Raw genomic sequence first — 25,543 nt, 5'->3', positions numbered from 1 at the left:
GACAACAGGAATTAATGTGTTGTTAACATCTTTGTTTTCTTTCTTTCTTTCTTTCTTTCTTTCTTTCTTTCTTTCTTTCTTTCTTTCTTTCTTTCTTTCTTTCTCTCTTTCTTTCTTTCTTTCTTTCTTTCTTTCTTTTCATTCTTTCTTTCTTTTCATTCTTTCTTTCTTTCTTTCTTTGTCTCTTTCTTTCTTTCTTTCTTTCTTTCTTTCTTTCTTTCTTTTCATTCTTTCTTTCTTTTCATTCTTTCTTTCTTTCTTTCTTTGTCTCTTTCTTTCTTTCTTTCTTTCTTTCTTTCTTTCTTTCTTTCTTTCTTTCTTTCTTTCTTTTCATTCTTTCTTTCTTTCTTTCTTTCTTTCTTTCTTTCTTTCTTTCTTTCTTTCTCTCTCTTTCTTTCTTTCTTTTTATTTTTCTTTCTTTCTTTCTTTCTTTCTTTCTTTCTTTCTTTCTTTCTTTCTTTCTTTTCTTTCTCTCTCTTTCTTTCTTTTCTTTCTTTCTTTTCATTCTTTCTTTCTTTCTTTTCATTCTTTCTCTTCTTTCATTATTTCTTTCTTTCTTTCTTTTCTTTCTTTCTTTCTTTCTTTCTTTCTTTCTTTCTTTCTTTCTTTCTTTCTTTCCTTCTTTCTTTCTTTCTTTCTTTCTTTCTTTCTTTCTTTCTTTCTTTCTTTCTTTCTTCCTTCATTACTTAACAATACTTAAATTTAAAAAATATATCAAATCTAATTGAGATCCTGTGTGTTGATTAAAAACACACTGTGCATGAAAGAAACCCCTCAAACATCACACAGCTGAGAGAATTCTACATTGAAGAGTGGAGGAAACTTTCCTCTAGTCGATGTCAGAAACCTGATAGATGGCTACAAGAAACATCTCATTGAGTTTATTTCAGTCAAAAGGAGGAAACAATAGCTATTAGAGCTCAAGGTGTCCATGAACTTTCATACTTTTTTGTGTTTGTGTGGCTGTAGTACTCTGTGTACAGTTGTAGTGTTACTCACTGTGTCAGCATCTAGAAACAGAGTGGGACATTTAAAGCATGTCGTTAACATCTGCGAAGACCTGACAAACTTCGCTCCTATTCCACGAAGTCCTTCACCGAGGAAGCCAGCAGCGTCACATGTCAAGGCACAGAACTTGGTCTGGACACTCTGGAAGAAAAGATAACTTGATTAACAAACAAGCGATTAGTGATGGAAATCCTGCAAGTACAGTAGAAACCAAAAGCGACCAGATTTTCCAGGAACATTTTTAAATTCATACTGATTCCAAACCCACATCATAACAGAACAGCAAGTTGTACATTTCTGCAGCACAGGATCCTCAGAGTGAAGCACATCATACCTGGAAGAGTGAAGAAAAGACATGGAAGGTGTAGACAGCGCAGGAGCCATCGGTGTCTGCGACTAGCTGGTTAAGGTGGCAGCGCCAAGCCTCCTCGGCATCATCACACACCACCGGCTGGAAAGCAGCCAGGATAGCTGAGAAGAAGGGAGACGGAGGGGGTGAGGAGGAACAAGAGTCATGCAGGAAGTCTTCTCTGTCATCTTCAGCCATCGCTTTAGGACTGTGCTGAATCCCAAAGTGACTGAAAGGCAAAGTATGATTGTGTGTAAATTGCATTGTACATTGCATATACAGATGTCATAAATTTCTTTACTTAACAAAAAAAAAAACTTGATTGAATTAAGATAAAATAAAATAAAATCAATTGAAATAAAATAAATAATATGAAATATATCTTTAAGCTAAAAGAAAGACAATAATATGGGGTTAAAGATTCAACTGACTTGCACATTTTATACATAAAGGTCATTCAAAGTGCTTTAAATATTATTATTATTATTATTATTATTATTATTATTATTATTATTATTATTATTATTATTATTATTGCTATTATGCTTTGTGTTATTATTATTATTATTGTTATTATTATTATTATTGTTATTATTATTATTAATAATAACAATAATATTAATAACAACAACAACAACAATAATAATAATAATAATAATAATAATAATAATAATAATAATAATACAAATAAAAATAATAATAGAAGCAACTAAAAATTAATTCAATAATAAATAAATAAATTCTTTAAGGAATAGGCTTTACTTATGTTTACCGTCAAAGCTAAGTGCTATTTCAGCATATTTCGTTTGGATTAATCTGATGTGTACTTGTGGATCTCAGAGACTTCATTTGAGAAAGTATATTAGAAACTCATGAAAAAACACAGGCCATCTGTACCAATATGGACATTCCTACATCTCTGAGAGATATATTTAGTATCTCTAGGTATCACATGGTCCTGGAAAGACAACCATGCATCATTAAATAAATTATTGGTCAAACCTGGCTGGACAGCTGGGCACATTAGCTTCTTTTTCCTCCTCGAACGCATCCAGAGACAACGTCTCAGAGTGATCAAAGCCACTGGGAAGCTCAGTAATGCAGAGAGAGATCTCATCCTCATGGAGGCTTGTGTCCTCGTCCTCTGCTGATAGCTCAGTCTATTAACAAACAAAATGAAAAGCTGTAAGTCATCAGAAGCTGGGAAAATGCACCACACTTTGGTCTTTCACTGGAAAGTCAATAACAATAATGGAAAAGTAAACAGTATGTGCTAGCAGAGTGTAACTGAATTATGCGTATGCAGTCAAGCAAATACTCATGCATGATTATTACGGTACATGAATCATTACATGTGCCCTTTTATGTCTTCATCTAAAACTAAAACTAAATATAGTATATTTCTCGCAATTTTACCCTCAGTTTCCTGTCTAAATGCACATTTTCCTCTATGTGTACAATGACACACGTTATGAAAAGGAAGTCTGTCTCACCCATAATCATATATACAGTATATATTTATGATGTTATACATATCAGTATCTATGACCAAATCTTTCTCTACAGAATGGTATGTGGTAGCCTTGTGGTTAAGTTGTTATTGGTCTACCAATTAGAAGGTTGTGAGTTTGAATCCCAGGTCCACCAAGCTGCCACTGCTGGGGCCCCTGAGCAAGACCCTTAACTCTCAGTTGTATTAAATGAGATACAAATGTCAGTCACTCTGGATAAGAGCATCTGCTAAATGCCATAAATTTAAATGAAATATAATATAAATAAAAATATACATTTTGTAAATATACCTTACATTATTAAGTTACATAATATTCTGTTTTTTTATTACGGAATTTCATAGAAAATAGCAAAAATAGGTTTTACTATGTTAAAGTTTTTTTTTTAGAGCCATAATTATAACTAACTAATTGTTAATATAATATAACAATATACTATATATTAGAGGTATATAATCATAACTAATACTAATTAGCACAACTTTTAATTCCACTTTAAAACTTAACTTTTCATTTAAAGGAAGAAAACGACATCACACGATCTTAGCATAATAACTTTCATCTAAAGTTGACTATTTTCCTATAAAAACAAATCCTGAAGTGCTTTATTTCTCTTCTACGACAGCGAATTACCAACAGATTAACACTTAATTCTATTAACTATTTTTAGTTATGCTTAATGTTGGTAGCAACAATCATTCCTTCATTTGAATAAAGACAAAAACTAGAGTTGTTACTAAGAATCATGGTAGAAAAATGAATGTTACAAAGCACTAAATCTGGAGACACCTTCCATAAACGTTACATGTACTAAACATTGTACAGTTTGGTTTATTAACAGCAACATTATTCGTCAGTTTTTCGTATTCGTTTCAGTCCTATTATTCGTCTTAGATGGTGTGGTGCTATGCAAGTGAATGAGCGGTTTCTATAGCAACTATATATTAAGAAACGCTCTAATATATACCTGTGATTTATTACCTGTGGTTTGATGTTAGCAAAAAATTAATTGTCCTTTTGAACAATCATATTCAAAATTCTACAGCACTGTTGAATAATATAATGGGAATAATATAAATTTGATTTGAATTGTTAGAAAATATATCTTTCGTATTTTAGGTAAATATTTATAAGCAATCAATTTTTATAACAAAATCTTTAGACAACATAGAGGAATAAATTATGGATACACTGACCTTTTTAGACTAAGTTTCTTCTTGTCGAGTTTCATTTTTTTCTTTCTTTTTTTTTTTTTTTTTTTTTTTTTTTTGGGTTATTTTTTTTTAATGGTCAAATCACAGGAAATTAAGAAAATCGTTGGAAAACTAAGATCCAGCGATCTTGTCTATTATATGAGGCCACAGGCAATGTGTACGCTCGCATCCTTTTTAGCGGCAGGCTTAATTTGCATGCAGAGGAGATCTGAGCCCAGCTACCTCAGCGAGAAGCCGTACACATTGCCGCGGTGGCCAAGTCGCAGCCACCCGAACCAAAAGCAATGTCAGTTAATGCAGCCAGATGAAAACTTAAAGCCATGGAGCTTCTAAAGTGTCCTAGAGTTAGCTGATTGTCATGCAGCTATGTCTACATACAGAAATCCCAGATTCTACCATGGTCTTTAAAAGAAGCAGGGTGTTAATAAACAAGATGTACAGCAGCTAATCATAAAAGTGGAATACGTTAAACCTCAACCGTTTGTGCAGAGCTAAAAGCAGAATCTTTTCCGAAACGAGAAAGCAGAATGTGTTTTTAATCAGCGGGGTTAGTGAAAAACTCGAGAATGGAGGCGCGGTAGGTGTAGGAGTGACTCGGCCCCCAGAAGTCAGCCATTCTGAAGGCCTTATTCACCCGTGGGGTCGAGTCCTCTGGCGTAGAGGCGTGAAGACCAGGCACTGATGGGGGCAGAGAGAGGGCGGCAACTGGCACAGGTTCCAGTGAGGAAGGACGTGAGTCCATGTGGTTCACCTTCTCAATGGGGGACATCATAACATTCTGGAAAGAAATACACAAATGCATTAACAAATTAAACCTTTGATTACATTTATTCTTGCAGACTACCAACAGTTGACAAAGGGGGGAAAATGGTGGCTCTACTATGCTGTGGGGGCATTTATTTATTTTGCTGGTACAGTTCATCGCAAATCAAGTTCTTCTGCCTGATCCCGTTTATCCTATGATTAAGCTTTTTATCCTGATGATTGTGGTGTCTTACAAAATGACTCCACCGCATCTATAAAGGCTCACTCATATGTTATGGCGTTCACACTCACCACATCTCAACCTGGCTGAACATGGGAGTTTTTGATTCAGCGGCGTTCATGACCACGAGCATAAAAAAATCACCATCCAAGTCTTATAAAAGAATGATCTTTGTCATTCCAATACAGTTCCAGAAACTTAAAGAATCAGTTACAAGGAATGATTAAGCATTTCGTACAGGTCATGGTGAGCCAACACCTTACTAACAGGATTTATGTCACCCATCAAAATGTGTTTTTTTAATCCAATGTATAATGTACATAAAAGAAATACTAGTTGTTTTGGTCCACACGATACAGTCTATTTATTGTTTCAGTCCAAAGACACCCCCCAAAATGTACTAACCACTCAAACTACATTCTGAGATCGTCTGGGATGCTCATGAAAACATCTCATTTATAGTGTAAACATTAATGCCACTCAGTGTGTCCCAGACTGTGAGAATAGTTGGACTATTCTCAGATCTAACTCCAGGGGGCGTTTGTTGACGGGGGTTTTGTTATTTTGTGCCATTTGATTTTGTTTAGGTTGTGTTCCATGTGTATTGCCCTGCCTGATCCTGAGTCCATTCCTGTCTCCACATACCTGTTCCTCATTTTCCCTTGACTTTTTCCCCTATTTATATCCGAGTCCTCGTCTTTGCTGCTTTATTTTATTCCCGTGTTTCGGTTTCTGTTTTGTTCTGTGGTTCACCTACTGGTTCTGACACAGACAGTAATAAAGAAGCAGCTAATCGACTGCATCGTTGTCCCAACCAGAATATTTGTAATCGTTCTGGAAAAACTTTGAAGGTGAAGGGCTCGTCTGCTTGGCTAATGAGTACAGATGATGCAAAAAAAAAACAAAAGTTGGAAGCTTCTGCTTTTCAGAGGTTCTTTTGTCATATCGTTTCACATTCATTTAACCTCACACGATTAAAACATTCCAAACAGTCCATACATGTACATGAGATGGGATCAAATAAATGCAGTAGAAGACACAAGTAATAAACTGTGTAATAAAGTCTTTCTCCAGCAGGAATAATATATATATATATATATATATATATATATATATATATATATATATATATATATATATATATATATGATCCCAACTGGTCACTGGAGATGCATTCATCATGCCAGGGGTGAACTGCTGTACACTTGTGATCTGATTAACCAAGGCTAGGTGTGTATGAAGCCCAAAAGAATAGTTTTTCTGATAGGAAAGGAAAGAAAACATGATTGACAGTCAAGACACCTTCTAATCCTGATTGGCTGAATGGAGTAACACCTGACCTTTTGGGATTGTTAAAATTTTGACCCTGCTAGGTTGAAGATCCATCAGCAATGAAAATTTTTGAAATCCTAGTGAAACTAGTGCTACGCTGACACCAAAGCAATGAGATTTTGACTCACAAGCTGTGAGGAGGCCAGGATTTGGCTGACAGTAAGAGAATCTTCCTCCGAGGACTCGTCTGAGTCATGGCGGGCGATGGGTCTGAGGCTGGAAGAGCCCCCTGACTGCTGATTCTCATCTTCTTCTAGGATGCGTTGTTCCACACGGTCCAGACTGTCTATAGAGCGCCTCCTTGCCCCCCAGTTAAAACTGTCCACCGTCTCCCCCTGACACAGAGACACACAGAGCAGAATGGAGACAAGTTTCATGCTTCCATATACAATACATACTTTTATACACTCTCATGCTTCCAAACACACTCGCAGACAGTGCCATGCTCTTTTATAGATGTACCCTAGATGTATCCATGTGTGTAGATCAAAAAATACATCACTGAATCCAATAATCACGTGCACTCATATCTGCTAATTTCCCAAATGCATCCAGAGCCATGACTGGCCAGGATGAGGAGTGCTTCCTGCTGAAATACCTCGAAGGAACATCTCGTCACAATCAAGCACTAATTTTAGTCATCATTATAATTTAGTACAGAGATGTTCCTTGTTACTGACTAATTAGGAGACTGCTCTACTTAGATAAGACAAGCTTAGCAATATTAAAGAGTTCAAAAACCATCAAATCATGCACCATATGAGTAACACCATGCGAAAAACTGCAAGCACACATTAAAAAAAAATAACATAGATAATACGGATGTAATACTACAGTCCTTATACTGAATACACCTAGAGCTTACCTGTAGCTCCTTCACGGTACAGACATACACAGAAAGAGAGGAAACCATTGAATATAATGTCAGAGACAGATGTTTGTCATGTTGGTTTAAATATTCTATCAACTTACTAAAATTCTGCCAAATGACGTAAATTAAAGCCGATCTTTTTCATCACATTAACCCCATCCATAGAGTTATTATATCTTGTGTGCCACATGTTTGGTTTGATTTCCAGTACTGAATATGCTAGCAGTGCAGTAGTTGTATAGTAGTTGTAGTCTAAACAAGCTGAAAGCCTTTGTTACTCATTTGTTTGGCTCAAATGCCATGAAATATACCATCTATGTATGGTTCAATGACAAAATCTGGTTGTAGAAAGTATAAATTCTTACAAAAGCCTAAACTTATTTTTGAGATATTGGACAAACAAAAATTTTATATCTATGGACTGACAGATGGACAGACAAACCAATGGTGAATATTTTAGATTTTTAGTCTGTCAGCGACACTGCGGTAAAACAGACCCAAATGCAGGATAGTAGTGTTAATTTCGTCACCTATTTTTAATTTAGTCTTAGTCTTAGTCTTGTGCCCAATGTCCTTGTTAGTTTTAGTCATATTTAGTCATTCACATATCTTTTTTGTTAGTCTTAGTTTTAGTCGACTAAAAGTCTCGTCATTTTAGTCTAGTTTTAGTCAAAAGAAAACTCAAGGTATCTTAGTCAAGTTTTAGTCGACTAAAAGTCTTTTAATTTTAGTCTAGTTTTAGTCAAAAGAAAACTCAAGGTATCTTAGTCAAGTTTTAGTCGACTAAAAGTCTTTTAATTTTAGTCTAGTTTTAGTCAAAAAATTGTAGTCTTTTTTTAAAATAACGCATTATTACTGAGATTATTACTGATAAACATTTCAGTAAAAAAGTGTTTCACATATGTTTCACTCGAACTTGACTGCACATGACATTTTTTACTTTATTAATACTGCTTTTAATCGTAATGCAAAGACCGGCCATCGGGACATAAGCTGTCATGTACAATAAAAGAGCCTGTGCAGCGACAGGAAATATAATTTAACACAAAAAGCCTGACAAGACCAGGAGTGGACTTGCGCTCAGGATTTTTTTTTTTTGAGCGGCGTCTGGACGAATTGTTTCTACTCACACACTAAACAGCGCGAAGCCGCGAACTCGTTGTGAATATTTTAAAGGCATAACAGCTGATGAAAAAGCAGAGACAATTGTAGACGAAAATGAAGAGAGATTTTATCTTCGTTTTTATTTTATACAAAACATTTTTGTCTCGTCTTTTTTCATCAACGATAATGCATGTTAATTTAGTCTTAGTCAACGTTTTTGGACAGTGGTGCAGTCTTGTCATCGTCTCATCTTAGTCATGAAAAAAAAGGTTGTCTGACAAAATTAACACTACAGGATAGCAGACAATAAACAGTTTTATTAAATAAAAAAACATGAAACAGGGACGCAGACTAGACAACAGATGACAACAGAGGATTCCGCGCTGCTCAAGGCAACGCGGCTCAACTAAATACTAACAACAATTAACACATGAGGAACATGTGTGCAGAGGCGGGGAGGACGAGACAAGGGTGGGGCAGACACATGAACACAAAACATCAACAAAAGGCACGCGGATGATGAACAGGAAAGAAGCTGCTGAAAAAACATTTGACCTTGCTGCGACCTTGACCTCGAAATCCATAAGAATTCAGAAACATTCGAACACTTGAGATATCAAGCTAAAGTCATTCTTGAATGGATAAACAGACACACTGACAACCTGAAAATAATTCTTTCACCACTTAATGTGTGATTGTGGAGGTACTGTATATAAGCTCCCAGCAGAAGCTTTCTTGTTAGCATGTAGCTGGAAATAAAAGGCCTCATACCTCTCCATCCTCCAGCTCCACGTCTAAAAAGTCAAAGTCACGGAAGACACGGAACTGCTGTTCAGAGGTCGTCTCGTCCATGTTGTCTGGATCCCGGGTACCTTCCTCTGAGGACACCAGGCTGGGCTGGTGATCGATCAAGTCCAGCTCTCCGCAGGACGAGAAGATCACCTAGAAATTTGAGAAAATGTTTCCTTATAAATCTTATTTTATTGTATTGATTTTTTTCCCTGAAATTTTTTCACACTTTTACTGACCGAAGGGTTTTTGCTGAGTCCCACTTCCTGTCCACACAATGTCAACACGTTCACCAGTTTCTCTCTCGTTCTCCTCTACAGGATGAGAAGGAAGGAAAGAAAATTGGGTAAAAATTCATATGAAGCACATATTTAGAATGCTGTGCTCAGAACTCTTCCTAAATTAGCAAAAATTTCTTAGAAGCCATTTTTAACTCTAACAGATACTTTACAAGGTATCACCGACTTCACAAACCTTTCTCTTGCTCTCTTAACATATAATTCATCTTCAAAAGAACTCTATATTTAGAATATTTGTCAGTCTTACACTTATTTATAATATAAGTGTAAGACTGCATGTATAGCTCTATATCAGTTCTGTACCTGAGAACATATGTACACACCTGAGATGACTGGGGTCGTTTCCAGCTGACTGGCACCAGCACGTGGTTGGTGTTGTTGGAGCCAGAGGAGGTGGAGGAGGTGCTGCGGGTCACGACCACCACTCCTCCAGCCTTCTCATCCCTACCTGGAGAACCGTGCAGCTCGTCATATCGCCGACCAATCAACGGCGTCTGAAACACACACACACACACACACAAATCAATTTGGCAAAAAAAATCATATCTATCTATCTATCTATCTATCTATCTATCTATCTATCTATCTATCTATCTATCTATCTATCTATCTATCTACAGTATCTATCTGTCTTTCAATCAAACTGCAGACTTTTACTTGCATCTCTATCTGAAGGAGGTTAAACATGTGCCTTTGTTTATTAACCAGACAATGAACGCTTTAAATAAAAATTAACAAAAAGTTGTATTATTCCTTGTGAAAGGTGTTTTGCTTCTTCTTGCCCATTTGTCCCATCTGACATCCCATATTCAAAGGCATCAGTAAAACAGCATCTGAAAGGTTGAATCCCGTTCCCTTCTAGTTCTGCCTGTGTGTGTTCAGTAGCTGAGCACAACATACACACGCACATAATCTGTATGGACTGCACAGACCTACACCAAATACACTCCATCAACCTGTTTACATGCTGTTTTGCACACTTTTTACTTTTTTGCTCTTTGCACACACTGTCTAATCATTTCAGTTGTTTTGCACATACTGTACAACATTTCAGTTGTTTTGCACGTACTGTACAATATTTCAGTCGTTTTGCACATACTGTACAATATTTCAGTCGTTTGCTGTTTTTGCACAATTCTATACATTATCTCAGGGACCTGCTGCTAAAAAACTGTGTTCACTCTAGTATTACTGCACAAAATATTGTTGAACATACAGTATTTACATACAGTATTTACACTGGTCGGTCAGTGCTGTTTCTGTTTATTGTCTTTTGTGTATTGTATTTTTTTGTACTTTTTGTATTGTCTTGTAACTTTTTGTCTGCACTGTCTTTTGTCCTGCACTGTCTTGTCTGTCTTGTTGTCTTGTCCTGCACTGTTTGCATCAGGTTGCACAGTTGCACTTTATGTATCTAGGACTAATTACTAAGTCCTTAGCCCTGTCTTTGTTTCATGTAGCACCATGATCCTGGACAAACGTCTCATTTCACTGTGTACTACAACAGCTACTGTATATATGGTTGAAATGACAATAAAAGCTTCTTGACTTGACTTGACTTGACTTGAGCTTGGCTCAGAATACAAAGATCAAACTCACTGCCAAGACGAATCAAACTCAACAGACCTCTCATTTAGGCTTTTCTATTTATTTGCTTTCTATCTGATTCTCCGGCTTCCATGCAGCTGAATAGTCAGTAGTCTGTATCTGACAGAGAGGTGAGATCTGTTTAAAGCCTCTAAATGAGCTGTCTAGAGTCCTTACTTGCTTCGGGGTGCGAGGCACCAAAACCGGACTGACATCATTTCCTGGAATTCATACAGCGCACAAATAGCTCAGTGTTTGGTTCCCACACACCGACCGAGCCGGGCTTTCCCACACAGCAGTGCCTTTAATCAACGCTTTACTGCCAGCTTTCTCTTAAAGTGTGAAGCAGAAGTGAAGAAAATACACTTTCCTGACAGCAAAAGCAACAGATAAAGGGCGGAGGAATAAAAACAAGACCCCGCCTTGGGAAAGCTTGGTAACACTGGGCAAGTATGCCAGGACTGGGTGGTCTCTTTTTCAGAAAAATCTTCACACAAAGTTCTCACAATATACACAGAAAAAAATACAATAATCCAGAATAATCAAAAAGAAAAGAAGAGAGGAAAACTCACCTCTGAGATGTCAAAGTGGAAATCGAGTGTCTTCCCGGGCAGTGCTTTAGATACCGTGTCCCACACACGACTCTGGTCCACATGCGAGACGCTGCTGCTGGAAGGAGACGAGGGAAGGACCAGACTAGCAGAACGAGACACAACTAACTTCAGAATGTTCAAAGCTTCCTTCCAGTGCGCTGTCTGGAATGCACACACACACACACACACACACACACACACAAACACATGTAAATAAAACACCCACAGAACACGTGCAGGTATGCAGATACAAACATTACACACACACACAAACAAAATCATTTCAGACAAAATAAAATAAAACAGAAGCATTTAAGTAGATACAAAGCAACCAGAGAGCCTTCTTACAAGCACCTGGATCTCCCTTTGTGTGAGTGTGTGAGTGTGCGTGTGTGTGTGTGTGTATGTGTGTGTGTAGGCCTCAGTTATGTGGAGGCTGGCCAAGAGGGCAGAGTGTTTACAGAGAGTTGCTGGGTGTGTCTCTGGATTTACTGCCCAAATGCAAGGAAAAGGCTGAGAGATAGGAAGAGATTAGCAAAGCATTCTGGGAAATGAATTAGCAACATTTTGATGAAATGAGATACTGGTAGTTTGTCAAATAATGAGCAGTTAATCCCAACACATTATAATCATGAAATTTAAAATACCGCATGAAAAATACCATCAGTTTTCACTGCATTTAAAAGCAAAAAAAAAAAAAAAAAAAAACAGACCAAGGTCCACTTAGAAGAGACCAAAGACTCTGTTAGATCAAGGTTCAATACAGACGGAGTGGACTCATATGTCAAAATGGACAGAAGAAAAGAAAACCTTCAATATATCCTCAACATCATCAGTTATCTTCAGTGTAATGAAAGTGCTCTAAAAATGGATCGTATTTGCGTATCAGCCAAGATTTCTTTTTTTATTCAGAGCTACGAGGCTAAATTAGCATCAGGAAAGGCCCGTATTCATGAAAATCCTTAGTGCAAAGTGTTGCTCCTAGTGACGTAATTCTAAGAACATTTTTAAAATTGTGGTTGTTTCCCCTTAAAATTAAAGAGAAAATCTGAGATTGAGATAAGAAAAAAAATTTGTAGCCATATATCAGACTATGTAAATGTACCGTAGAGACTGAGAGAGGAAGCTCATGGGACTGAAAGAAGGATCTCATCAAACCTGAACAAACTTCTCGATGGTGTTGAGTACATCCGTGTTGAAACTCTTGGCCTGGATGCCACTGAGTTCCATGTGTGTGAGCAGACTGTAGATAATCTGCAGGAGACTCTGCTGCATGCTAGGAAGGCCTTTCTCCAACAACTGCCAACACATCGCATCACACAAGAGTTACGTTATATAATGTCATTACAAATAATATGTTTATATAATAATCATTTCATAATGATGTTGTTTGAACGTAGTTTATTGGTACAGATATCATTTCTATATCATACTGTAACTTATAACAACAATAATAAAATAAATAAATAAAAATAAAGTCGGCTAGCTTCACGCGCGGAGGAGGAAGCATGTGGATGCCTGCGATAACCTTCACAAACATGAACTGCTAGCGGATAGGGGAAATTAGCCGTGACTAAATTAGGGAGGAAATTGTGGGAAACAAAAAAAAACAAAACAAATAAAGAAAGAAAGAAAATGAAAAAAAATTAAAAATTAACAAAAAATGATATTTTTATTCATGTTTTTTTTGCTGCATAAAGAAAAAAATTAATTAATTAAACAACAAAAAATAAATAACCATAAATTCATAAATGTTCATTTTTATTTCCAGGTAATTTTTTTTTTTTCATAAATAAAATAAATTACTTTTTAAACTGTTATTGTTTCATTCAAATGTTCAAACTGTTTAATCATTTTGATAATTTTACTCATGTTATTGTTGATGCTTAAATAAAAAATAAATAAATAAATAAAAAAGGGCAAATAATTTGTTTTTTTTTTTTAAATTAAAGTTTTACATTTTTATTTCCAGGTTGATTCTTTATAATTGTTTTTTTTTTGTTGATGTAATAAGTTTATTATCCTATTAAGATAGATTGGTATCCTGAATTAATTTGGTAATGAATTATTTTCCCTCATAATTTCATAAGTTGGAAAAAAAATAATAAATAATAAAAAAATAATAAAGCCATAACAAAAGGTCAGTGTGTACCTCGGCCATGTAGGTCACCATGCAGAGTGTGTTTTCACTGAAAGCTTCATGCAGGTAGCGACACACCACGTTGACCCAGGACATGCAGTCACGTGTGTACGAGTGTGTTTTGTACAGGGTCATCACATGGGCCAGGTTCGACAGCTTTGAGTTCTTCTCATCAAGGCAGATCTGGAAATATAAACAGGCAATTGTTAGAGAAAAAACTCAACCCTTTTTGTAAGGTCTATGTAACAGTGGTTGGGTTCAGCTGAGCAGACCTGGGCTATCCTTTCAGCCACGTCTTTACAGAACTGAGTGGGACAGTCGAAATGCTGGACCAGGTGAGGAAGGAGACAGAGGATGTTCAAAGGAAAACCTACAGACAGCAAACAGGACATTTTAGAAACCAATACGAATGATACAAGACTCATACAATCTATACTAGAACAAACATACACAAGTAATAGCTTATGAACAATCTATGATTAAGGCTGCTTTAACAGAGGTATAACTAACACTCTATTACTGCTAACACTACATGATAATAAAGGAGCGTTCTTATTAATACTGCAATTAATACTTAAACTACATTACTACTAATTCATTAATAATTCTACTAGAGAAACGTTACATTACTTTATGCTTATTTAAACGTGACCTTACTCCATTACTCCTTTATTAAAGAATATAGAATACATCACTTTACACGACTTTACCTTTATTATTCATTTATTAAAGCAACATTAATACCAATACCATGTTAATAAAGTGAAATACTACTAATAATACTTTACTAAAGCTGAACTAAAACTAATATGACTTTATTAAAGCTTCACCTCTACTCATATTACTACATTAAACTTGTGTTACTTTATACATCGTTTATTATTTCTAAATTATTTTATTACTAATACGAACGTATTAAAGCTGCATTTACTACTAATCCACATTACTAGCGCTGAAAAACTAAGAATACTACTTTATTAAAGCTGACATACTAATTAAATTCCATCATTTAGGACAATAACAGCAGTACTAGTAATATGGTTATGTTACTTTACCAAATAAACAACATCATTTGTTCCTCATTTTATTTCTCTAAGAAAGTATTTATGAAAAAAGGTCTAAATCTTCCAAGTTATCAGGCTCACAGCACACCTATGGACTGGGACGTGTCCACTACAGGCAGACGGGAGATGGGAGTGAGCTGGGAGAAAAGCTGCAACGTGAGCTCAGTGGTGGAAGCCGAAGTAAATCCCTTGAGCAGAAGTTGTTGGAGACCAGAGAATCCAATCCACCTCAGCTGGCTCTGGATCTTCTCCAGTTTTTCACGGTACTCTTGCTTCTCCAGAGAGACATGGCCAAGAAGCTTTCCCAGCAACTGCAACGCCATCTGGTACTCAAACTCAAAATCTGACTCCATGAGGGAAACGGCTGCCCAGAAGATGGTGGCAAGGAGGTTACGGGGATGGTTGGCGTTGTCAGGATTGATGGAGAGTACATCGTCAGTGCAGGAGTTGGAGGAGTAGGAACGAAGCTTGGCCAGGTTGTTCTGGCGCCGATGGGCATGAGCATGGAAGCGGTCCAGGGTTGCACTGCGAGGAACTTCACAGGAACGCTCTGCCTCACCGAAGCGCTTAGGCACAGAGTAGCTTCGCTGATGACGGATTCGCTCGGATGCCGTTCCTGAGCCGGGGACCAGATCCAGCTGACTGGTGCTCTTCCTGTTCACTGTGAGCTTCAAATCAGTGGGAAGGTCTGGAGAAGGAGCCCTGGTAGAATATAGTAAAAATTTACATAAGAAATGAAGTTTGTTAACTCCTAACCCTAACTCCTAACCCTAACCTCTATGAAATATAACTTGGTCTTTGCTAAATATAGAATGAGTATAATATGAAGCTTAAAGTTCACACCAAGCTTAAAGTCTGTGGTTGTTACCTTGTAAGAACTGTCATTAGATCATTGTTCTTCAGGAACTCTGCGAGATTGTCCACTACAGATTCGAGAGTTAGTAGAAGCTCCATGACGTAACCCTGAGAAGAAAATCAGCAATCAGTCTTCTTCGGTCATTCTTCTTTGACTCTCAAGATGCAAATCAAATTACAAATCAAAGTACGTAATCTAATCAGCCTCACCTGGACCTCCTCACCATGTTCCCCCACCACCTCGACGAGGCGAGATAGCAGGTCAGACACGGCCAGAGCTGAGAGAGGCTGCCTCAGAGCACGGAACAGCTGGAAGGAGCGGCCGGCGTAATGTCTGGACGAGCTGCACAAAGCTGTCTGCAAAGCTACATCACTCAGCTGCTGCTCCAAACATGCACCTGAACATACACACACACACACACACAATCACCACCTATATATCAAGTACTGCTTTTATTCCAAAATGTATGAAATAATAGTAATCATATTATTATTATTATTAATAATAATAATATGATTACTATTATTAATAATAATAATAGTAATCATATTATTATTATTATTATTATTATTAATAATAATAATAATATAAAAAAGTAATAAATAATAAGAATATAATAAAATAATAATAATAATAAATAAAATATGTAATAATGTTATTATTATTATTATTATTATTAGTAGTAGTAGTAGTAGTATTAATCATAATAATAATAATAATAATTATTATTATCAATCATAATAATAATAACATAATAATAATAAGTATTATTATTATTGTTGTTATTAGTATTATTATTATTATTGTTATTATTATTAATAATTATAATACAAATACTAATAATTATGACATTATTATTATGATTAATAATAATAATAATAATAATAATAATAATAATAATAATAATAATAATAATAATAATAATAATAATAATAATAACCACATTATCCTTGGCATTTATAATGAAGCACTTGTTGGACTTGCCTGATTTGGACTCTTTAAAGACAGAAATAACATGATGTAAGAGGTTGGTGAGCTGCCCTGTGCTTTTCGAGTGCAGGTTTTTAGGGCTGATATCTTCATGACACCACAATGGCCCAAATGGCCTAAAAAGAGCAGGAATTATGAAACATAAATATTAAGACCTGTATCTATAGGAAGTGTAATTTTTAATAAAGCCTAACACACAGGATGTTGATTGAGTAATATGACATCAATTTATCTTCGTGTTTGTAAAAGTTTAGCTTTGTATTACAGTATGACAATATGACAGATATACGATTCCTCGATTCTGATCGGTCAGACCGTGTTTATTTATTAATGTGCTCATTCTAATGCGCATATTTATTACTTATGCGTAAGTTCTAATAACAACAACTTACTGAAGGACATGTAAGGCAGATGTTCAAAATAAACAGATTAAAAACGGTGTTATTGTTGATAGGTGTGTTGATAAGTTTTCTAGAAGAAATCAATCATTTTTAATCCTATACTTTTATTTCTAATTCATAACAAATCTCAACAAAACGAATCATGTATGAAATCTGTGCCCTGTCAGCGTTAGGAGTGTTAGCATTCAAAACAAGATATGGCAAAACATTAAAAAATTGTGTGTTTGCGTATGAATTTATATAATAATGGATTTGTCCCAAATAATTGTACTGAATGGTGATCACCACTAGGTGTCAGACAAATCAAAGAGTGTAACATAATGAGTGTTTACCTTGTGCTGAGGAACTCCACAAGCTTGCTACTCTTCTCATCAGTGTCAGTGCTGCTCTCCAGCGTGTCTGACTCCTCGGTGGAGAAGTGTGGCAGGTTGCTGCTGCTGCTTCCCAGACTCAGACTCGAGGATGTAGACGATGAGCTTAATCCAGAGTCAGGCACCGGAGACACCTGGGCATCCCTCAGGAAATCCACACCTCCTAGGGACACAACATGGGCATGAACGGTGAGAGTCAAGAGAGCTGATTAATTAAAACAGACATAATCAAGCCAGAGTGTTTAATACAAAGATAACGTACAAAAGATTATCGAATGTTGTGCAGTTTATCTCTAATTAAGGTGCAGACTTAAGTGTTCAAGTGATCAAGGGTTTGAGAGCATAAGCATGAGAATTTAGGACAGTTTAAAGACCCGATTCCTGAAAATCGCCTGCAATAAATACTAAATCAGTGTCATTAGAAATAATTAGAAAGGGCGTTCACAACTCTAACAATCCTAGAAATGATATAAAGTATATGGAGGCTATAGTCTGGGTAATGTGTGTAATTACATTAATTAGAACATAGATAACAGTCAGGTTAGCCAATTATTTTATTTTAATTATTTTAATAAGACCCTAATGGTGCTTCATGGCAAGTTGAATTTGTTTAGTGATCTTGTCCTGTGATTTAATCCACCTTGAGTTTCCTGCTCTGACAGATTCCTTGTCTATCAACACATTAGGTACGAAAATTATACTTACAAAGATATTTACGTCTCACACAGACACACACACACAGACACACACACAGACACACACACACATTCACACACACAGACACACACACACACAGACACACACACAGACACACACATAGACACACACACAGACACACACAGACACACACATAGACACACACAGAGACACACACACACACACACACACACACACACAGACAGACAGACACACACACACACACAGACACAGAAACACACAGACACACATAGACACACACATAGACACACACACACACACACACACACACATAGACACACACTCACACACACACACCCACACCCACACACACACACGCAAAGTAGGCTTAGAGTCACAAAGAATCAAACTGAAAGTTACCGCACATTCATAACTGCATTAACACCAATTAAAGCAATGGGGAGTGTCCATGTTTAAAATAGGACACAAACATACTGTAAATTTCCTGTATTTATACACTGTTGCTATGGTAGTATAAAGGTGCAGAGAATCTTAACATAAAAGCTAATATTTTATGTACAGGTAAGTCAAAGTGTCAAGAAATGTTTTGAAAATGTGGAAGAATTTAGTCAATTTGATTCCAAACAAAAATGGTAGCCTAGTGGTTGAGATGTTGGACTACCAACTGGAAGGTTGTGAGTTCAAATCCCAGGTCCACCAAGCTGCAAATGCTAATCCTTATTTGCTCAGTTGTATAAAATAAGTGTGTTTGCCAAATGCTGTAAATGTAAAACAATACAATAATATACAAAATCATGTATAATGTATGTTTAATTTGTCGGTTGATTAAAGGAATCGATAGCCTGACTGATTCAGCCGATTATAGTCACATAACGAGACACAAAGTGGCAGCAGAAGTGAGGCTATTCATGGTGTTATGACAGCATACAGTGAATAATGTATGATCTGTGTCGGTCCAGACATGATCGACTGAGCGACAAATACAAGATCTCGTCTCACAAACACCAGCCCCTGGTAGATGCCCCTTTTAGGGCAGGAAGATAAACACAGCGCAGTGGAATGCTCTAATCAGGGCTCTAATCAAGACGGCGTATACACGTGATTGTTTTTGGCTCGTCGTTCGTTTTCGTCCGATAAGTGCGTCAGATGAGAATAGCAGTGCTATACAGTATAAGCCAACTCTGGAAAGTCACTGACAAGGATTCCTTCTAAAAATAATTCAGGAGGGTGGTGTTTTTCAGGAGAAGCCACAAGACTCCAGAAGCTCAAAGTTCAGAGCTCATATGATACATTTTTGTATTTAAGAATGTCTTCATTCCTTTTTCATCATTTAATAAAATTCTTTATGTTACCACCTGAGCATAAAATAGATAAAAATCTTTGTACTTTTTCTGTTACCTTTGCCAGTACATAAACCTCCCATCTGCCATAATGTCGTCTACGCAACTCTATTGTAACAAAACCACACCTATTGATACAGCAAGCAACAACCCTAAGCGTGCTGTGGCATTATTTCTGCCCATAAGTGTAGCATGTTATATGTAACACTGCTATACCTGTGTAGAAGAACTCTGTCTGGTAGCTGAGTCGGGTGCCGAGACTTTTGCTGTGCGTCAGCATGGACGAGACCAGGGGGAAACTCCTGCTGCAGGAAAGTGTGAGGAGCAAGTGCAGGAGGAGGTGCTTGGAGTGCTCGAACACCTCGGGTCGACAGTGGTCCATACCTGAGTCGGAAACGCAACGTCAAACATTTACATTTCCAGCATTTGGCAGACAATTTCATCCAGAGCAACTTAGATTTTATCTTATTTTTTACAACTAAGCAATTGTAGGTTGAGAGCTTTGCTCAGGGGCCCAGAAGTGGCAGCTTGCTGGACCTGGGATTCAAGCTCACAACCTTCTGGACTACCACATCCCCCTAACATGCAACTATAAGCAATGGGATCTTAGACTGGTCTCATAGAAAGAAACAGCGTTTAGGAAATAAATCAAAGTAAATCAAGTAACTACAAAACAATTAGCCCTTTCAGGTGGACGTGATTTCTGGATGGTTTATAAGTCACAGAAACCCTCAGAGAAAGTGTTGAAGATTAATTAGATCTTACACATGTACAGCATCATATTTATATTCATGAGTAAAATGTAGATCTTCAATCTCACCCAGAAAGAGGGCATGGAACAGCAGGGGCAGGTGTAAACTCCAGTCCTCTTTCACACTGTGATCCACCACCAGCTCCGTCATAAAGATCACAGCTATATTACACCTGAGGAACCAACACAGAAACAGGCTCAAAGACATGTATCATGCACATCATATCATGTGTTAATCATTTGCAAGCAGCTTTGTGAAAATTAGTCACCTGACTGAATAAACAGTCTACGTTTAGGCATTTTTCCTTATACAGTATGTTGTGTCTGTTATAAAAGGTGTAATGAACTAACCAACGATCAAACACGGTTAAACTTTTCAAAGCTTTTTTATTAATACAAAATTTTTCTGCCTTTATTTTGTTTCTGTATAATTTGCATCTAAAAGCATTCAATCAAAGCGTCGACTGAGCTGATAATGAAATATACATTAGCTGCAGTGTACAACAAGCAGCAGACACAAGTAACAACTGCTTTATTGGTTTTAATGACCTTGCTGCTTTCTCTACACATGAAAAGCATAATCAGTGTAACCTGTGTAACGGCCCACGCAGGGTCACGGTTTCAGGCAGGAAGTCGACCAGAGGGGCCCAGCAACCTCCGTTAGCTGGCATGGGCAAAGGCAGCGGTTGATTGTTCTCCAGGACATTCATCAGCCAACCAGCATATGGTGGAAGAGGCTCATCTGCATGTCAGGGAGCAAATGAACATTTTACTGTCTATTTCTGACATCCTTTTTACATTACCCTTTCCCGCTCATACCTAGCTTTTACACAGCTATTAGAAAAAATGTCTATAAAAATGACCATGTCATGAACTGCTACTTGACAAATTCTGACAAAAAGATCGCCTTAAACTTTTATATAATGTTTAAGAAGTTAATGCTAAATGAATTGATAATTTGGTAGATCTTAAGAATACAAATGCTAATGTAGTTTAACATCTATCGCAATTGGAAAGAACGGTTACTCTAGTTAATCGTACAACAGCGAACTATATAACTACAACTATAAGATTAAAGGTAGGGTCTCCGATGTTTGAGAAATGCGGGACGACAAACTAAACAAAAATCAAAACAAACGTGTAGCCAATGAGCAGAAAGGGGCGGGTCTTGTCAATATGGGCGGAGAAAGTGTTCAGTGCGCATGTGTGACATTAGCAGAAAGCGGTTTTAACATTGACATGGAGGGTAAAAACAAAGAAAGAAAGCAAAGAAAGGCTTACGATAAGGCAAGAAGTAGGACCCGGGAAGAACTGAAGGAGCGGGAAGTTGGCGCATATTCACAGATTGGAGTTTCCTGAGTCAATAACTCCTGAGCTAAATGCTGTTACTACACAAATAACACCTCTTTTCTATCGTAGTAATGTAGAGACGCAGCTACAACCGAGTTTTGTGTAGTAACAGCGTTTAGCTCAGGAGTTATTGACTCGGGAAACTCTAATGTGTGAATATGTGACCAACTTAAGACGCCGAGGCGCTTTTTTCCTTCTCAATAGGTGAGTAACGTTGGTTTTGCTTTGTTACACAGAACTAATATATGCCTTTGTCCTTTACATGATTATGCTTGTGTATCATTTTACTTGTCTATTTATCTGCAGTCGTATTGTTCTTCCCTTCAGCTATGATAAAGACACATTTCTTTCCATTAGTTGCCTGGGTTACGTATGTATGTGTGGGCGGAGCTATCAATACAGGGGTGGGACCCATTTGGGTTAGGGGCGTGTTTGTTTTGGTGATTTTATATGTCAACATTGGCTTTCAAACATCGGAGACCCTACCTTTAATGTTATCTTGCAAAACATACAAAACAAATAAACACACAAACAAGCATTGTCAAAACAACAAATAGTTTAGAGCATGTAGGGATAAGGGCATTGCTCAAGGGCCCAAATCTGGTAGCACAGAGGCTTGAACCCTGACCTTCAACTCAAACCACTGGTCCACCATGATTTTTATCATAAAGGAAACTTTTTATTAAAGTAACCATTATGAGAAACGAATAGAGTGAAGATTAAGACTGAGATTTTTACAAATAAACTAGATTTTTCCATCATCTTCCCCTTTATCCACCTCTGTGCATCACAATGCCAACATGCATTAAGACAAAAGTATAAACAAGGCCTCAGGCTGCTGAAGTTATCCATCAGTCTCACTGCATACAGCGTCACGGGTTCACTAAAGTTCACTCACTCTTTTCCTCATCGTACGAGCCTCCTGAGCTGTTGCTGTAACTAGACTCCAGACGGATATGAGCCCTCATCATACTTTTGAGCCTAGAGCATTACAAACACACAGACCTGTCTGTCAGGAATTTGTCACAATACAGCAATTAGAATGTTTCAAATAATTGCAGTGGGTGCATTTGCTGTCAAGTTATTATCTACCCGCAACAGCAGATATTTTAAGTGTACAGTACATGTGTGTTAGTGATAACGTGGTAGGTGTCGCCGCTGTACCTGTCCTCGCTTTCTTTTGCCATTTTTGGTTCATCGTTGTCAGGATTGTTTTCATCGATGGCAATAACTGTATTGCTGCTGGATGTTGTGCCTGTACAAATGTTGTACTATAATTTCAAATTTGCAGTGAGAATAAAAGAAATAAACAAACAAACAAACAACAAAACAATTGTGTTCAACGTTAAATTACGTTCTTGGTCCTTTCTAGCGTTTCCTAATTTATATTAAATCAATTTATCAAGGTATCTATGCACAAAGGCTGTAATTCATGATGCCTATGTATACCAGAAGTGGCGGCGGGTATTTTGCTGGTAGCCGAGAAGCGGTAAAATGGCGGATTGTCGCAGTGCACCACCATGGGGTTAACCGGGTCAGTCTGCTGGAGCTCAAACAGGAGCTCATCCATTGTCTGGCTGGTGTTGTTCCGACACAGATAGATCACCACCTTCTTAATCTGAGGAGACACAAAGACAGAAAAAAGACAGAGTAAATTAAACAAATATGGACTGCATCATAAAGGTCTATTTAAATTACAAATTGTGATTTTGGGTGATAATGAAATGATCACTATATACTAAGGGAACATTAATCTTTTGTGAAGTCTTGCCAAACATTACAGACCTGATGCTGTTCTACTGTGACTGTCCTAATACTGATCTGTTCCAATTTCCTGATTTTATGCTTTTATGTACACCCATGAGCATCTATAAGTGGGCTTTTCTCAGACTTTTGCATTTCTATTTCTTTTGTATGCTGTATCATTACTGTTTTTTCATATTTCATTAGTATTATTGAAAATTCTATTAATTCTGTTAATCATTGAGCTTTTAGAGATAATAATTCTGTCGCTTATTACTATTTGAAGTACTGTATTTACTGTCTATTAGAAATAGTAACAACTGGGATGTTAGGAATGGAACAAGTGAGGAAAATACAGCATTAGCTTTTCATTAAAATGAGGTCCCGGACGTGAGAATGTAAACACAGAGTGCGTTTGAAAATGAAAATGTCACCCATGCCAGAGCATAATAATAATAATAATAATAATAATAATAATAATAATAATAATAATAATAATAATAATTTCTGCTTATAATAATAATAATAATAATAATAATAATAATAATAATATAAAAATAATAACAACAACAATAATAATAATATAATAATAATAATAATAATAATAATAATAATAATAATAATAATAATAATAATAATAATAATAATAATAATATAAAAATAATAATATAGAAATAATTTCTGCTTATTCAAAGAAACAGGTGAGAACAGGAAATAAATTGGCTTAACCTAATTAGGCTAGATTTAAAATTAGCGTTATACTCTTAAGCCATGCTCCTGACTGCAATAAAAAAAGACCAACGTTGATGTTTAACATGCTTTGGATTCTTGTGTTATCGCTTGAGCACCTCAGCGCTGCTGGTTCTAATATTAGATGTTGTCTAACATTTAAATGCTATTTAATATTTCAAAATGACACCCATGACACCACCCTTCAACTGGAACAAAAGAAACAATTGTGACGACAACAACAGCCTTATCAAACTGCCTAGTGATACCAATGTACAAATACAAACAGAAACACCAGTAACTAAAAGTAACACAAAAAATAGACACACAAAGGACTCACATGTGGTAGGAGAAGGGTGTCACTGCTGACGCCACACAGGCTGATGAGAAACTGCAAGGTTGTACGTAGATTATTGCTCCATTTCTCGTTAGAGACCACAGCGTTCCAGGCTCGCTCCATCTCCGGGCCCGGCACATCATCACCATACTGACATGCACATCCATACATCCATATAAATGTAAAGCACTTTTTTTGTGATTTTCATTAACTTAACAAATTAAGCAACAAAAAGAAAATAAAGCACAAGCAATTAAATATATCTATCAAAACCAGATAGTAGATGAAGGATCCGAGGGGACAATCTATCAAGAACTTTATTTAATTAAATTTCTCATATATTATACTGTACCATGTTTTGGAGAAGCCCAATGATTCACATGTCTTTCCTTTTAGACTGTTCTTTCAATAGTAAAAAGTGTTCTTTCTGCATATAATCAATTGCAAAACTCTTTTATATCAATATAAACACTGTAAAAGGTTTGTACATTAAAGAAGCTTGATGAATTTCCTCAGATAATCAATTAGAGAAGCTTTAAGAGCTTAGGATTTGAACCAAGGTTTCACATACCCTTTTTTTTAAGAGATAAGTTGTGTCTGAATTCATTTTTTATTTACCATACATACTTAAAAACGAAGTGTTTAACTGATTCTATGTATAAAAACACAATTGTTGGCAGTGGTAAGGAGTTGTGACTCATCGGTTAAGATTCTAGGATACTGAACAGAAGGTTGCCGATTCATAGCTGCCACTTTCAGGCCCTCGAGCAAGGCCCTTAACTCTCCCTGCTTCAGGGAAGCCTCTAACCCAGATTTCTAACAAGCTGGTATACAGTACAGTATGTGAAGAAAAGGCATTTCTTTGCAAGAAATGTGTGATATATGTGAGAAAAGCCATTATAAGTTCTTAGCTGTTGCATTGTTTCAAAAAGGGGCAAAAAAGAGAAATGGGAAGAGGGCATGGAAGACTTTAATATCCACACATACAGTTGTGTTCAAAATTATTCAACCCCCACTGAAATTGATTGTTTTGGTCGGTTTGACATTGATTATGATCATTCAGTCATCCTGCTTACAATTAAATCAAAGAGGCACATGTAGGTCAGACAAATATAACATAACATTTATAATGAAATAACCACAAATGTCTT

At 36.6% G+C, this 25,543-nt stretch overlaps 1 protein-coding gene across 7 annotated transcripts in view; it reads right to left on the bottom strand.

Moving 5' to 3' along the window:
- frya (furry homolog a (Drosophila)) overlaps nucleotides 1-25,543 on the bottom strand; it is a 98,439-nt gene that overhangs the window by 6,934 nt on the left and 65,962 nt on the right. For all 7 annotated transcript variants that reach the window (XM_060887747.1, XM_060887741.1, XM_060887742.1 and 4 more), the window contains exons 33-56: nucleotides 24,396-24,542; nucleotides 23,033-23,201; nucleotides 22,748-22,838; nucleotides 22,482-22,564; nucleotides 20,825-20,975; nucleotides 20,303-20,406; nucleotides 19,699-19,866; nucleotides 17,426-17,627; nucleotides 16,687-16,808; nucleotides 15,912-16,099; nucleotides 15,715-15,809; nucleotides 14,935-15,548; nucleotides 14,055-14,152; nucleotides 13,795-13,965; nucleotides 12,801-12,941; nucleotides 11,622-11,804; nucleotides 9,786-9,956; nucleotides 9,403-9,477; nucleotides 9,146-9,316; nucleotides 6,528-6,734; nucleotides 4,717-4,860; nucleotides 2,360-2,517; nucleotides 1,343-1,586; nucleotides 1,000-1,149 (exon numbers count right to left, since the gene is read on the bottom strand). In XM_060887747.1, the coding sequence (XP_060743730.1) occupies nucleotides 1,000-1,149; nucleotides 1,343-1,586; nucleotides 2,360-2,517; nucleotides 4,717-4,860; nucleotides 6,528-6,734; nucleotides 9,146-9,316; nucleotides 9,403-9,477; nucleotides 9,786-9,956; nucleotides 11,622-11,804; nucleotides 12,801-12,941; nucleotides 13,795-13,965; nucleotides 14,055-14,152; nucleotides 14,935-15,548; nucleotides 15,715-15,809; nucleotides 15,912-16,099; nucleotides 16,687-16,808; nucleotides 17,426-17,627; nucleotides 19,699-19,866; nucleotides 20,303-20,406; nucleotides 20,825-20,975; nucleotides 22,482-22,564; nucleotides 22,748-22,838; nucleotides 23,033-23,201; nucleotides 24,396-24,542 (4,047 nt within the window). The remainder of the gene's footprint in view (nucleotides 1-999; nucleotides 1,150-1,342; nucleotides 1,587-2,359; nucleotides 2,518-4,716; nucleotides 4,861-6,527; nucleotides 6,735-9,145; nucleotides 9,317-9,402; nucleotides 9,478-9,785; nucleotides 9,957-11,621; nucleotides 11,805-12,800; nucleotides 12,942-13,794; nucleotides 13,966-14,054; nucleotides 14,153-14,934; nucleotides 15,549-15,714; nucleotides 15,810-15,911; nucleotides 16,100-16,686; nucleotides 16,809-17,425; nucleotides 17,628-19,698; nucleotides 19,867-20,302; nucleotides 20,407-20,824; nucleotides 20,976-22,481; nucleotides 22,565-22,747; nucleotides 22,839-23,032; nucleotides 23,202-24,395; nucleotides 24,543-25,543) is intronic.

The sequence above is a fragment of the Tachysurus vachellii genome, chromosome 15 (assembly GCF_030014155.1).
Source record: "Tachysurus vachellii isolate PV-2020 chromosome 15, HZAU_Pvac_v1, whole genome shotgun sequence".
Taxonomy (NCBI): domain Eukaryota; kingdom Metazoa; phylum Chordata; class Actinopteri; order Siluriformes; family Bagridae; genus Tachysurus; species Tachysurus vachellii.
This window is presented reverse-complemented; position numbering and strand designations above follow the sequence as displayed.